The following is a 16385-nucleotide window of genomic DNA, read 5'->3' on the forward strand; positions in this document are numbered from 1 at the left end:
CAGTCTGCCCTCCTGGGCCTCCGAAAGTGCTAGGATTATAGGAATGATTCACCGCGCTGGGTCTTTAGACAGTCTTAATTTTATATTTCTAGAATGAACATTTCACAGTGATTATAAAAATTATTTATATTTTCAAATTTGGGTTTCATTTTTTTCTACCATGTTTATTATATGCATATTGTTTCAATTAACTTTAAATAGTATATGTAGTTAGTTAAATATGAAGGCCTATGTAATATTTATAGTGAAACTACATTTGACCTATTTTTAGCTGTATACTTTTATTTTAAAACATGTATATCGATCCCCACGAAAAGTATATATTGACACATTATGGTGTACTGCTACTGAAGAAAAAGATAATGAGAATTTTAAACCTTTAATCTGACATAGTATGGTGCCAGTCAATAATTTGCTTCAGGGATTGCCAAATTGTCCTCCAAAATTTTGCAGCTGATTAAAAGAGATGTGTACCAGGCACTGTGCTAAATTTTAGGAGTATAGTGGGGAAAAATAGGTTAAAAACTTTAGCAGTTCACAATCTAAATGGGAGATTCAAACATGAGAAAAGACCATTACAATCCAACATTATAAGCGCAATGAAAGGAGAAATATCTAGTAAAGAACATCCAACAAATGAGAGAAAGTGAAAGAAAGGGGATTGGAAAGAGAAGAGAAATGGAATGGATAGTTAAGAGTGTGTTCCATCAAGGGAAATGTAAAACCCCAAGGTTTGGGGAATAAAATGTGTAATTATTTCTTTTATTTAAATGTAACCTCATGTCTACATATATAATTAATAAGTGATAAGGGCCGGGCGCGGTGGCCCACGCCTGTAATCCCAGCATTTTGGGAGGCCGAGATGGGTGGATCACAAGGTCAGGAGACCAAGACCATGCTGGTGAAACCCCGTCTCTACTAAAAATACAAAAAATTAGCGGGGCGTGGTGGCGGGCACCTGTAGTCCCAGCTACTTGGGAGGCTGAGGCAGGAGAATGGCGTGAACCTGGGAGGCAGAGCTTGCAGTGAGCCGGGATCGCACCACTGGGCTCTAGCCTAGGCGACAGAGCTAGACTCCGTCTCAAAAAAAAAAAAAAAAAAAAATGGAGCCATTTAGAAAAAATAGGTATTTATTTGATATGAACCTTTTGTCTTCTGCTTTATCTGAACTTTTACATGGAAATAATTTTCTTGTGTTTGAATGATTAAGGTAACGCTAAGAGGATATTAGTTTCTGAAACCATCTCTCTTGATGCTATTGAGTTTATTGATCAAGAATTCTATAATATGGTTTAATTATGATGTCTTGATATAGGGCCCTCGAGGCGTCCAGGGTCCCCCTGGTCCAACGGGAAAACCTGGAAAAAGGGTATGGCTTATTTTCATTGTGCATTTTGAAGGCATCTGCCATGATCATTAGTTTTATTTATTTATTTATTTATTTATTTTACTTCCTTGCTAGTAATAAAAGTCACTTTGCTTAATCATGCTGTTGGCATTATTAGGGTCGTCCAGGTGCAGATGGAGGAAGAGGAATGCCAGGAGAACCTGGGGCAAAGGTCAGGAGCTCACATACTTTTATATTCACATCCTGTGTGTCAGTTCACTCTGGAAAATTTTATATTTAAAAATCCATTTTCTGAATCTGAGAGAATATTTCGCATTTAAATTGCAGTACATATCTAGACTGGAATTGTGATGATGATGATGATGATGATGATGATGATGATGATGATGATGGTTTTACAGGGAGATCGAGGGTTTGATGGACTTCCGGGTCTGCCAGGTGACAAAGGTCACAGGGTAAGATACATCTATTCCTTTTTTTTCAGGGAATGTTATAAAATATTTTAGAATTGATAACAATTTGCAAAATCAGAAAAAGAAGAAAAATTAATTTTAACGTTTGTGAATCCACTTAATAATCTAATAGATACTAGAAGGAAAATAGGTAAAATTACACATGTGGTATCAGTGTAAGTTCTTTGAATATTTTTAGAAATTATAATATTCCTTTTATGCAAACATAAATTGAATCAGAATCTTTATATACATGTACCTGGAAAATATCACATAAACAGAAGAGCAATGTGGACATTTAATTTTACCTCTAATTTTTTAATAATTCCTTCAACCTTTTCATTGCTTTTTGCCTGTGGACATATACTCAAAAGAAGACATCTGTAGGTGGTTTGTCATTAATACAGTAATATACTAGGCACTATATTATTTTTGGTGATGGTAAAAACTTTCAGTACAAGGCAAGAACTTGTAATTTGTGAAGGCTAAAGAAACCATGATTCTGAACAGTATTCCAGTAGATAATTTTAGTAGGAAACTATGCAGACAATCTCTCAGAAAAAGATCAGCTTTAGATCTTCACATCTTTCTTTAACAGCATTAATAATGAGAATAAGATAAGCTTTAAGTAAATTGGAGAAGAAAAAAATAGTAAAAGGAAAGAAAACCCTATGAATGTCTGACAGAACATATAATATGTGTCTAACATGTTAAGATCAAGACATAATTGTATCCATTTAAAAAATACCAGATTTCTTTAGTCACCTGAGTTATGCTGATTTAATATAAATTACTTAGAAGTAGAAAATATTTAAGTCAAAATCACCAAAATATATCCATATTTAATACAATCATCAGCAAAATAAGTTTCTGAATAATTTAGCTTAAAATAATTAAATGTCTGAAAACGATTTAAGATACTTATTTTACATAACTTTTGTATTGAAAATTGAGAGAAAATATTATAATTATAAAATATTATTAGCATACTAACATGTAAAGCCAGTTAAAGTTGTTAAATTATGATTTATCTGCAAAATTTTTTGAGGAGGGTAAATAAAGCATATATTTTCCCTGCCAAATGTCCTGTTTTATTTGGTTTGGATAGCTACCTGATAGACTTGTAAACATTCTACTTCTTTCCATATGCTAATCTTATTTGTATTGATTTAACAGGGTGAACGAGGACCTCAAGGTCCTCCAGGTCCTCCTGGTGATGATGGAATGAGGGTATGTTAATACTTCTTTTCTTTTCTTTAAGAAATATTTAAAATTAAAACATAATAAAACAAAATCATGTTGAAATGATACATTGTCCAAATGTTCTATACTCTCATTCATTTTGTCAATGACAGGGAGAAGATGGAGAAATTGGACCAAGAGGTCTTCCAGGTGAAGCTGTAAGCAACTTACTTTTTATTTTTAAGTAATATTTCTAGTTTTTATGACTAGTGACTGGTGTTACACATACAAAAACAATGATAAACCCAGGTAAACATTGCAGTCTTAGCTAAGCTAACCAGATAATTGCCATGCGAAAAAAATTAAAAAGGATATATAGAGCTCCTTTTGTTACAGAGAAAATCTTAGACAATTGAGGGAAAAATCTGTGGAATGTAACATTTCCAGCCAAAAAAGTTACCTTACCTAGTTTTTGTTGCTGTTTCTTTGTTTTGTTTTTTGTGCTGTCATCAATAGCTCCGAAATTTATGTACTGAGAAGAAATGAATCCTATTACCAGAAGAAAAAAAATAATATGTCACTTGGAATATACCAGACATATGGATTATATCACTTTTCTCCACCAAATATTACAAATGAGGAAACTGATCTGGGAAGGTTTACTTGAAGCTAGCTAACAAAATAACTAAACTGGAAATAGGCCTCCTAATTTTGGTTTTAAATTGCTGCATTCTACCTTGTGCCACATTTTAGATCCTTGTCAAGTAAGTTCAAGCAAATGGGAGAGAAATTAGATTATTTTATTGGCTTTTCTAAAGAAGGAAAAGAAGGTGAGCAGGTGCAGGAGGGGGAAAAAGAAGAGGAGAAATCAAGTGTGAATAATAATAATTTAAGAAACCTCAAAAAATGATTTCTGTAATCTGCATATATAGTTACACAGATGATCGTTTTCCTTCCTCAGTGAATGCTGTCTTAAGATGAAATTTACCTAAATGTACAATAAATGAGAATCAGGACTCTTCTATTTATGTAGTATATCTGATTGAATAATAATGTTCAATGCTGTCATTGAAATCAAAAAATGACACAAAAGTGTCTTATTGAAAATATTAAACTGTTTCCTATTTTAAAAATTCCCCAAGTGATTCATATGTAATATTATAGAATCAAAGAAACACAGTTTCTGTACTAAAAACTGTTATTTATTCTGGCTTTTGGATCAGTATAAACACTAGATATTTATGTTATGGACATCACTTTCAGTGTGTTAATAAAAGATGTCCAAATATTTTTATTCTAAAAATAACCTTAGGATTTCTTCATTGAAAGAGGCATGTTATTAGGACATTTTTTTTTTTTTTATAAAGGCGTGCTTTTTCTTTTTCTCCTAGGGCCCACGAGGTTTGCTGGGTCCAAGGGGAACTCCAGGAGCTCCAGGGCAGCCTGTATGTATTGCTGGAAACATTGAAGATTTTCTAGGGAAAGCTTGTTGCCAACCTTTTAGAGGCCATAAAAGCCCTCAGTAGAGAGCCAAGAGTTTATTGCCTTGTTATATTTGAAGATCTATTGTTGCTGCCTTTCACTTTAACTCATCATTCCCTCCTTTCCTTCTATCTTCCTTTTGATTATCTATCTTAGTGTTTTCATGATACATCCCCAGCATGCAGAGGAAAATGTTGCTAGATTGTCTCCAATGTGGACATGGAAAAGAAAGTATAGGTCTTGTCTCTTCTTCGTTTCCATTAAATCCTAAAATGATTTTTAGTCGCTTAGGGTAGTGAGTATCATGCTATTAGATTAGTCTTTTTGATTTTCTATTTTAGCATCAAAACATATAAACAACCATAAATACTTTTTCTTCATTGCAGGGTATGGCAGGTGTAGATGGCCCCCCAGGACCAAAAGGGAACATGGTATGTAGCAAATAGTGATAAAATAACTCATATTTAAATATAAGCCCTAAGAAACCATTTTTTGTTGTTAAATCTAAAATATAATGATTTATTACATTTTGCTAAGTATATTAGATACAGCTTGCATTAATATTTTGAAATATTTTCCAGAATCTCATGAGGGAAAACTGTTTGAGGGTGGGTAGAGGTATTTTCCAATTGAGAAGAAGAAAAATCTATTGTGTAATATAGCCCATTAAAAAGTTTTTATATTTTCCTCTGGCAGGGTCCCCAAGGGGAGCCTGGGCCTCCAGGTCAACAAGGGAATCCAGGACCTCAGGTAAGTCTAAGCCACTGCAGCTCCTTTGAAATAATGGGGGGAAGATGCTATCTTTCTATAAGAAAATCAACAGTCTCACAATTTTCTATGTAGTCCTAGCAATATTTAAAATGTAAATGTAGGAAAATACATACTTTTCTTTTTTTAAAAAAATTTGAGCAAACTTGCAGAAGCCCCTCTCTTCCCAGGGAAAAATGACTCATTCAATGTTTAGGGAATGCCAGGACTAATAGCCACCTGCAGGAGGGTTCTGAATAGGATCGCATTATAGTCCCTTTGCAAAAAAAGAGCAGCTTGTGTAAAACTCCTCATCGTGTTCTAAAATTCCTTGGGGTGTATGGGAATATATACAGATTCTTATAACTCACTATGTACTATAGTGAGCTAATAATTTGCTGTTTTAAAAGCATATTACTGTGATTTGATATCTGATATATGAAATAAATTCTTTTAAAATAGGGTCTTCCTGGTCCACAAGGCCCAATTGGTCCTCCTGGTGAAAAAGTAAGTTACTCTGTTGTTCTCGTAAAGCCTGGTGAACATGTTTGTTTTAGCAATCTTAGGCAGGTATAAGGTCTGCCTTCTGTTTTTGTTAAGATATCTAGATAGCTCAGCACATAAGGAATTAATCTGGAGTTGACATGGAAATATAGTGTGGGGAGATTTCATTCATGTGTTCTTAAACTGAGAATGATAAAACTTCAGTTACCATTTAAACAGCTTCCAAATGTGGCATTCTCAGCTATATTAATTTCAGGAACATACCGGTATGAGTGAATATTTTCTCTTTATTTTAGGTCTCCTTTTCTTTCTCATTATTTTACAAAAAAAGTAATTAAGTTTGCTTGTGACAAAAGATTTGTAGGAAGACATGATGAAAGGAAAGTTGTGAAGTTGTCATTGCCATCATATCTCATATATGAATGGCAAATGATGTTCTTGTTAATAACTCAATGTCTGGATCCAAACAAGAATAAATCTATAATTAAACACGTCTTTTTCCCTGATCTCCACTATGAGATTCCTTGAGTAATATTTTGTCCCCTGTAGTCATAGCACATTTCTAGCTGGCTCTTTCCAACACCTTTTTTCTTCCATTATTTTTGTTGATTTCTACAAACATATTAATTTAAAAAAACTAATAGCTTTATTGAAGTGTAATTTAAATACTATAAATATTCCCTTGTTTTAAGTGTACAAGTGAATTATTGTTTACTAAATTTACAGATGTGCTGCAATCTAAGTTTCGAAATACTTATACCACTCCGGAAATAATCCTCGTGTTAATATTCAGTCCATGTTTCCACCCCCTCAGACCTAGCTAACAATTAATTTGCTTTCTGTCTCTGTAGATTTGAGTTTTCTGAATATTTCATATGAATGAAACTTATGAATAAATTTATGATTTAATCATATGAATGTGTAGGTGACCTTTATGTCTGACTTCTTTCATTTTAGGTTCATCCATGCTGTAGCATACATATATTAGTACTTTGCTCCTTATTTTGTTCTCATAGTATTCCATTGATTGGGTATACCAGGTTCTGTTTACTTTTACTTGGCAGTTGATAGAATAGGTGTAGTTTATACTTTTTCGCTATTCTCCATACCGGTGATGTAGTGAATAATTGCATACAAGTCTTTGTATAGATGTGTTATCATTTCTTTTTGGTATATACTTAGAAGCAGAATTCTTGTGTTATGGTAAACTTATATTCAATATGTTGTGAATTCCACTCTTTTCCATATCGATTGTACCATTTTCCCTTCCAAGTAACCATGTATGAGGATAGTCATTTCTGCACATTCTCACTAATGCTTGTTATTGTCTGTCTTCTTGATTACGATCATTCTCGTTGGTGTGAAATGTTATCTCATTGTGGTTGTAATTTGCATTTTCCTAATCACTACTTTTGTTGAACATCTTTTCACGTGCTTATTGGCCATTTCTATAACTTCTTTGATAAAATAGCTGTTAAACTCTTTTGGTTAATATTCTAATTGGATTATTTATCTTAATATTGAGTTGTAAGAGAAGACATATCAGATTTAAGTGGTTTTGAAAGTACTTTTTTCTGTGGATGTTTTAGACATAGCTGCACAGCACTATTGGAAAATGTCCTATTAGTTATGTTAGGTTCTAAAGGTTATTTTTAATATTTAGATCAGGGAGTTTAATCTGGGTCACTCATATTTTAGATTAGTGCATTAAAAATATACTATATTTATTTTGTATTGCACTTGACACATGCACCTATTAAATTTTCTACCATGATTTTATCATGTATGTACTAGATTATTAAGAGGAATTTGCTCTTAGGAAAAGTTGTTATATCTGAATTACCTGTGCCAAGCCAGATAAAATGTATAATCTAGTTTACTGCATTTCTGGTGGTAAGAAGAGAGCTGTTTTATGTAATACTGCTTCTGCCTCTGATCTGAATATATCCAGCCTGTAGGTTCAAAATCAATCTCTTACCATCAAAAGGAGAAAGGTACTCAAAAATATGAGGAAAACACTTTTTAATGATAATGTATTTACAATATAAATGTTGTATTACATCTATATTAAAAAGTAGAAGCTATTACTTTTGCTTTTAATGATAACTATGATTTATTTATTCTGGCTCAAGAGCCTTCGCTTCGAAAATTTGGTAAATAGTAATGTTTAATTGTATCATGGTATAATTTAACATTTTAATACAATTTAACTAATGTCATATGTTTTTACCATCCAAGAGCAATTTTTTGTACTAACTTATCATAGCCTGTGCTTTTATTTTTGGTAAAAATATTTCATAAAATTTAAGTTAATTAACTAAAATAGATAATATATTATATTTTTTCTGACATTTTTGATAAATATACCAAATACATCCTATGATAAATTGTGATATCTCCTAAATATTTCCTGTGATTTAATTTCTGAGTTCACTCATATATTAATTGCTTAGTAGCAATTGATGTTACATAACTCTCTGAGTCCAGTATAAAATAACAAGACACAAAATAAATATTAGTTAAAGGGAGGAACTTTGAAGACGTGGATAGGAACCTAAGTTCATCCAGATTGCAACGCTGCCACATTTGGTTAAAAAATCTTAACTTTTCAATTTAAAGGTTACTTTTAATTCATTTTTGTTCTATGCTGATTTGGTTGAAATTTTCTTGTAAACTGCAATGGCAGGCAATATGAATACAATGATTGTACTTTACTCCCTGAGAATGGAAAAAGCCCAAAAATATGTCCAGCATTTAGGCTTGCTGATATGTCCTTGACCTTCTCATTGATTCTGAATCCTGGACAATAACTTGATGTGTCAGTAACGATGACCTGGGCTCTGGGAACTTGATAAATTTAATATTCTTAGAAGAATGTCTACTTTTCTCCCAAGAAAAGGTCCGATTCTTGTAGTAGTGATTCTTACCATGTTCCAAATTTAGAAATGGTCATGTTCAATGTGATTTGAAACTCTGTGTGGTTAAACAGGGATTAATCTGTTGAATTATTACTTTATTATTATCTTATTGGGTACCTATTAGGATATGTTCTTTTTACATTAAAATCGATTTACTTTCCTTCATTTCCTATGAATAACTATCATACCATAACATTGCACAAAATATTTTAATAATGGTGTTTCATCAATGTTACTATGTAATTTTTTGAATTAGTACTTACTAATATTATTGAGGGAAATAATACAATCTTTACCTCTTTAATGATATGAATCAATATATTTCTGGCCTATATTGCTTTCCTTTTTGTTCTCTAAACTTCAGTTTATTGTGGTATTCAAAAACTAATTTGCTAATTTAAAAAAAGACCTATCTAAGATTATAAGCAGGCTAAAACCTAGCATACCTTTGACATGTTAAATTTAGTTTTAATTTATCTTTACATGGCATTTCCTCCAAATAATATATTTAAAAGTTATTTAAATGGTTATTACTTATGAATTGAAGCCAGTGACTCAGGATAAGAATTTCATTCATAGTATATGTACAAGTTAAAGCTTCTTAAAATTATTTTTATCTTTTTAATATTTTTTTTTCTCTATAAGGGACCACAAGGAAAACCAGGACTTGCTGGACTTCCTGGTGCTGATGGGCCTCCTGTAAGTAACAGCTACCTGGTCATTAAAATTTCTTTACATTATCTTTAAAAATAGATTTTACATGTGTTTTAGAAATGATTATATGAGGTTAGTAATAAAAATAAATTGAGCCAGTAATTAAACATTGATCTCTCTAAAATACCTTTTATCGTATCACTTCCATATTGCAAAATCTTTAATGAGCTCACGGTGGCTTTTGTAGAAACTCATTTGGCACTCTAAGCCAGAACCTCCCCAGAATCTCATACTGTTTTTCATTTCCTCCTTTACCATTAGCTCCAGGTAAGCAGGTCCACTCACATTTTCTTGCATGATCTAAATTTTCTATCACCTTACCTTTCCCAAGCTGTTTCCTCTCCTAGAAAGCCCTTCCATCTTCTCCTCCTTTTCAAAGTATCTGTTTCTATGAGTCCAGGTGAAGTTCCTCACCATTCATAAATTTTCTCAGACATCTTTCATGAAAATATCTCAGCCTTCACAGATTTCTTTCTTTTCTAGAAATATAGTAATATTTATTATTTCCCTTTAAATAGTAATAAACAATGAAATTATGTAATCTCTACAGTTATTATATTAAAACATTTGTTATTTACAGATTCTTTTCCTCTTTAAACTACATATGCAGATTTTGTAGTACTAGGATATAAGATTTCTCATCCTACCTTTCCTTGTTATTGAGTATAATTGTGATGTGGCTATACATTTTTATTTACTGAATCTCAATAAGTTGATTATTAACACTGTTAGCATTTATGATCTCGCTGTATTTTCAGATGTCTCATCCACATGTCTTAGTGCCCCTTTGAAGGTGCATGTATGATCATTTGATTAATTTGCTAAATATAAGGCAGATTTAAATACCTTTATGTAAGGCTTTAAATGAGGCTGGGGTTGAATTGTTAATGAATGATATGTATTATTTTATGTGCTTTTTCTAAGCTCTCTCAAATGCATTATGTATTTGAAGAAACTTACATCCATCAAATATAAGCTTGTCATGTTTACTTCCAAATGCCATAGTTTCCAATTTATTTAAAGCCATACACACTGATGCAAAAGTGTTCAATGTTTTTGAAACTTAAAAGAGTAAGATCTTAGTAGATTTAATAACAAAAGAAATACTTTCGTAGTATTATCAACTATGTTTATATTACATCTTATCAGTGTATGTTTTTGCTAAATATAGGGTCATCCTGGGAAAGAAGGCCAGTCTGGAGAAAAGGGGGCTCTGGTAGGTTCCAAAGTATCCATTTAAATGTCCTATTAATAAATTTCCAAGAGAAAATGCCTTAATTTGGTCATCTCATATATATAAATCACGTTCATATAGTTATTTTGGGTATAAAAAAGATATCTTAGGCTACTTTTAATTTTATATCAGTAATTTTAGAAATTAGACTATGTTCTCTCTTTTTAAAAAATATTCCTATGGCTAGGAATACGTGCATATTTTTCATGTGTATTATATATGGAGTAAATGGTAATAATATAAACAATGAAATTGGGCAAGAATTACTCAATATTACTGAACTGCTTATGTAACCCCAATTTTATTATTACTTATTACTTTCTGGTAACCATTATCTAATTAAATGTTAAATTAAGACCAATGGCTATTAAAATATCAAAGTGAAATGTAATATGTGCATATTCAATGTTAGTACTTTAGATTACAGTAGCAGGGGTAGGATCATTTTGTTTACAGTTGTTTTTAATTATTTTAAAACAGCATTAAAATTTCAGCATTACTGAGGAAATTATAAATTGTGATTGATAGAACATTTTATCTAGGTAGACTAGAGAAAAAAACAGCTTTTGGAAGATATATAATTTTGATTATATTCTTGATGAAGTGAATGCTACTAATTTATAATTTTCTATTTGAAATTATCAATCTTGTTAGTTTTTCAATAACTGTCTTTTATAGACATTAGTATAGCATATTTTAGGTTAAAAATCTAGTTATTAATTTTTGAATTGTTTACATTATTTTACATGCTTGTAAGATTTGCCTTATTAGTCCATTTCAATATTGTATTTTTAGTATGAATATATGACATAATAAATTTGGAGTGAGTAGTGCTAGTTACATGTTTTTCTCATCATATCTGTTTCTAGAAATAAAGAGTAAACTACCAAAAAGTCTTTATCAAATATTAGCAGTAGAAAAAAACCATATCCTTGTAGATTAGTTGGTAAAATTATAGTATGTAAATGAGTAGCACTTTCAATTTATTACACGTATAAGTGGTAATTCATCTATTTCAGGGTCCTCCTGGTCCACAAGGTCCTATTGGCTACCCGGGCCCCCGGGGAGTAAAGGTAACGTTAAATCGTTTTCACATTATTTACTTTCAATGTGAAATATTATATTCACTTAATACTTCTAATTTATTCCACAGGGAGCAGATGGTGTCAGAGGTCTCAAGGGATCTAAAGGTGAAAAGGTAAAATTTAATTGTTTAGGTGGTATTAATTTCTGTGTATTATGTTAGCATTTAAATTTATTCAACAGACATTTTATTTCTTGAATATATGAGTGATTACTACATACTACACAATGCTAGTATAATTTTGTATTCTTTATCCTCACAACTTAAAAACAATGTCTTATATCTTGTGATAAGGGTTAAATACCAGAACAGAAACTAAATTATGTTACCTAAGAGAATTAATTCTGCATCCTTTTTCTTTTTTTTTTTTTTACATGTGCTTAAGTTTTGTTAATCATAGGGTTGGCCTTACGAATGGATTTGCTGCAGGATTTACATGTTATCTAGTTAGATGCATAACATATGAATATTTATTCCTTTTTTCCCTACTGAAATCCCCAAAATGTTTAAACAAATTCAGCACAAAACAGGAAAGTTAGAAGTACACTAAATCAATTGGGGAAAGAGGAAGTCTTTCTATATAGTATTACACACAAATCAATAGTGTTAATGAGAGAGATAAAAATTACAACCAGACAGAAGTGAATGAAAAAATGTACCTAAAACTATGAATGCATATGGCATCTTTTATAGGGCATTTATAGGTAATTGGCTTTTGCTGAAGAACATGACATTCAGATTTTTTTCAAGGATACATTTAGCAGGCCTGCAGAGCCCCAAATCCTTCAAAGATTATGATGAAATGCAAAGGGAATGACATTACTCAGTGATAGAGTTTAGCTGTATGCCCACCCAAATCTCATCTTGAATTCTAATCCAAATTGTAATTCCCACCTGTCCAGGGAGGCACATGGTAGGAGGTGATGAGATCATGGGGGCGGTTTCCCTCATGATGTTCTCCTGATAGTGAGTGTGTTCTTAACAAGATCTGGTTGTTTGATAAGTGCCTGGTACTTCCCCTTTCTCTCTTTCTTTTTCTCCTCCACCTTGTAAAGAAGGTACTTGTTTCTCCTTTGCCTTCTACCATGATTGTAAGTTTCTTGAGGATTCCCCAGCCATGCAGAACTGTGAGTCAATTAAACCTCTTTCCCTTATAAATTACGCAGTCTCAGGTAGTATCTTTATAGCAATGTAAAAGCGGACTAATACACTCAGAATCAGTATTGAATTAATTCTTACTACAAAATTTCATACAAAGTTAAAACAACACATAGTTGCATAGCATAAATATTGGTAGGTTTGGTAAGATATACATGGATATTAACTATTGTTAATATCATACTCATAAGAACATACTCTATTAGACTGTCCTTGCACTGCTATAAGAAATACCTGAGACTGGGTAATTTATAAAAAAGAAGTTTAATTGGCTTATGGTTGTGCAGGCTGTACAGGAAGCATAGTGGCATCTGCTTCTTGGAAGGCCTCAGGAAGCTTCCAGTGGAAGGCAAAGAGGGCATGGGCATCCTATGTGCTGGGAGCAGGAGCAGGAGGGGGTGAAGAAGGTGCCACATGCTTTTAAACAATCAAATCTCCTGAGAACGCACTCACTATCAGGAGGACAGCATCAAGGAGATGGTGCTAAACCATTCATGAGAAATCCACCCCCATGATCATATCACCCCCCACCAGGTTCCACTTTCAACATTGGGGATTACGTTTCAACATGAGATTTGGGTGGGTAAATATCCAAATTATATCACATGCTAATATTTTTTCAAGGACAGTCATTTATTTTTATAGTTACAATATTATCAAAAGACTTATGTGTGGATTTGATACCAATAGGGAATGGATAACAAAAAGGGATGAATTTATTATATCCATTATACTTTATCTGAAAAAAGCTACTGTTATATACTAAAAGTAAACAACTATGTTGTCAGATTTATTGCATGAAAAAGGCCATGCATTTCGCATTAGCTCACCTACTTAACAGTAATCTCAGTTCATCCTGATCACCTAGATGAACTTTGGAGTACCAGTTGGCTCTCCCTATGGGTTCTGCATCCATGGATTCAATAAACCATAGATCAAAGATACTAGAAAAACAAAAAATTAAATTAAAAAATTATAATATGACTGGGCACAGTGGCACATGCCTACAATCCCAACACTTTGGGTGGCTAAGGCAGTAGAATTGTTTGAGCCCAGTAGTTCAAGACCAGCCTGGGCAAAGTAGTGAGACCTCATCTCTACAAAATACTTTTAAAATTAGCCAGGTACTGTGATGCGCACCTGTGGTCCCAGCTACTTGGGAGGCTAAGGAGGGAGAGTTGCTTGAGCTCAGGAGGTCAAGGCTGCAATAAGCCATGATTAAGCTACTGTACTCCAGCCAGGGTGACAGACTGAGACCCTGTCAAAAAAATTATAGTACAACAATATACAATAATACAAATAAAAAAATAACAACTATTTATATAGCATTTAGATTTTGTTAGGTATTATCAGTATTCTAGAGGTGATTTAAAGTATAAAGGAGGAGGATGTGGATAGGCTATAAATAAATTCTATAGCCTTTTATATCAAGAACTGGAGCATCCACAGATTTCGATATAGGAAGTTGGGTTAGGGTCCTGGAACCAATCACCCCTAGATACCAAGAGAAGACTGTATAGTGTCTCACTGAGTTGACAAAAGAGCACAGTGGTGAGTCAGGTAGGGTTTAACATGTAATTTGTAGGTTGCCTATATGAAAAATAATGTCTCTGTTTAGAATTTTTCTTGTTAAGAAATGTAAGTAACAATGCAAATGTTTTTCTCTGGAATTAGTATCCATCAAGGATTTTTAGAGGGGCTAGGCAGTGTTTAAAAGAAAATTGCCTGACTGGGGTGGGGATGTTGTTAACTGCTGAAACTTGCTAGGAGAGTTGTAAAGTGACAGAGGCAAATAAAATTATAAATGACTAGATATATATGAGGACAAAGCCATACAGGAAAAAAAAATAACATACATTTTTTTTGTATATAGGAAAGCTTATTAACAATTGCTCATTGTTTTTAGGGTGTATGGTCTCAGAAGATGCAAGTATATATAGAGGAAAATAAGTAAAATTTTAAATTGGGAACCAAAACTTTTGGGTTATTATTTTAGTTTTTCTAGTTACTTTTTCTGAGCCTCATTTGAAGTCTGTAAAATAAAGAAAATTCCCTAAAAAAATTTAAAGATATTTTTCAGCTATGCCTTTTATTCTATCTAATATACCAATCAAGTAGTAAATTATGTTTTATTATAGATTACAATTTAGTTTTCTAAATTATAGATTTAGAGAAACTTTGTATAAATGTTTGTAGAATTTTTAATGGTAAGAAGTCTCCATATTTTCAAACTCTGTGAAAGATTAAGCCCTGATGAGTTTTTAATATACCTTATTTATTTCATTTTTCTGAGTATGCAAGATAATTAATCATTTATCTCATAAGAGATAGAAGAAAATGGAAAATATTTTATATATAATAATGTTAATTGTTAACCAAAGGTGATATAGCAAGTTAGTACTCTAATTATGATTAAAATTCTCTCTTTTTTAGCCTTAGATTTGTCTCTTAAGTCTGGAGAAACACAGCTCAATAAATTAGGTGGCATAGATGAATTCCACTTTTATACATCTTCTAAAACTATGTTTTCTTCTTTTTTTCTTCATCTGATAATTTTAATACTAGAAATCTTAATAACTTGATATGTCACTTGCTAAAAAATGACATTTGTTATAAGGAAATACCTAATTAAATCATCTAATTGTTTTTTAAATGTGAATATGCTGAAAACTAAAACATGAGAAAAATAGCCTCCCTGTAGACTGAATTCTCACTTTAAAAATAATTTAAAAATAAAACTCTGTCTATAGTCAGAGTCTATAAGTGATTTTTAGACATAGAGTACAGTGTTCTTTAAACTAAGCATGGCAGCTGTGTAATTATGTTTTTCTCTAGGGAGGAGTAATGAAGACAGTTGTCAATAGCAAGTTCAGTGGTCATTTTCAGCTCTTAAGCCTCTGCCATTGCCCAGTCACATTCAGTACAGAGAGCATCCTGGGCAGGATGGTGAAAATGGCATGACTTTCTCTTGAAAAAAAAAAATCCCTGGCATGCTAGAGTTCTTTGAGTATGCAAGATAACAGTTTGAATCTCTTTCCAGGGTTAGGTCTCATATTCACAAGTACCCAGTATTTGGTATTTTCTGGACTTTAATATACCTTGCTAAACTCACACTGAGGCATTTAGTAAATGTTTATTGAACACTGTGGTTACTGAAGGTCCAAAACATGTTTGACACTGGAGACTCACAGGTTAATTAGGCAGGATTCTTGTTTTCGGCCATTTAGCGGAAGGAAAACAACCTATGATCTAGAAAATGCAGGACGGCATACTGTTGCAATAATAATTATTCAGTGAAGGCCGCAAGATGGAGAGGTTAATTTTAGGAGGAGTTCAAGACAAAAGACTGAAGAAGTGAAGAAGGGCTAGATCACGTGGTGAAGGGAAGTGCCTTATATTATTAGCAATTTGATAACATTAGGATATTTTAAAGTAAAAATTGATGTGACCAGTTTTGTATTTTAAAGAGATCATTTTGGCAGCGAGATGTGGAAGCATTTGTGCCTATCCTTCCTAGCTTTGTTTTCATACACAGCCCAAAATGTTCTTTTCTGAAATTATC

The 16385-nt window shown here is 32.4% G+C and overlaps 1 protein-coding gene across 2 annotated transcripts in view; it reads left to right on the plus strand.

Annotated features, from left to right (window-relative positions):
• COL11A1 (collagen type XI alpha 1 chain) overlaps positions 1-16385 on the plus strand; it is a 232057-nt gene that overhangs the window by 101187 nt on the left and 114485 nt on the right. For both annotated transcript variants that reach the window (XM_001140143.6, XM_001139974.6), the window contains exons 16-28: positions 1316-1369; positions 1506-1559; positions 1750-1803; positions 2977-3030; positions 3156-3200; positions 4374-4427; positions 4851-4895; positions 5161-5214; positions 5674-5718; positions 9279-9332; positions 10519-10563; positions 11601-11654; positions 11735-11779. In XM_001140143.6, coding sequence (XP_001140143.1) covers positions 1316-1369; positions 1506-1559; positions 1750-1803; positions 2977-3030; positions 3156-3200; positions 4374-4427; positions 4851-4895; positions 5161-5214; positions 5674-5718; positions 9279-9332; positions 10519-10563; positions 11601-11654; positions 11735-11779 — 657 coding nt within the window. The remainder of the gene's footprint in view (positions 1-1315; positions 1370-1505; positions 1560-1749; positions 1804-2976; positions 3031-3155; positions 3201-4373; positions 4428-4850; positions 4896-5160; positions 5215-5673; positions 5719-9278; positions 9333-10518; positions 10564-11600; positions 11655-11734; positions 11780-16385) is intronic.

The sequence above is a fragment of the Pan troglodytes genome, chromosome 1 (assembly GCF_028858775.2).
Source record: "Pan troglodytes isolate AG18354 chromosome 1, NHGRI_mPanTro3-v2.0_pri, whole genome shotgun sequence".
Taxonomy (NCBI): domain Eukaryota; kingdom Metazoa; phylum Chordata; class Mammalia; order Primates; family Hominidae; genus Pan; species Pan troglodytes.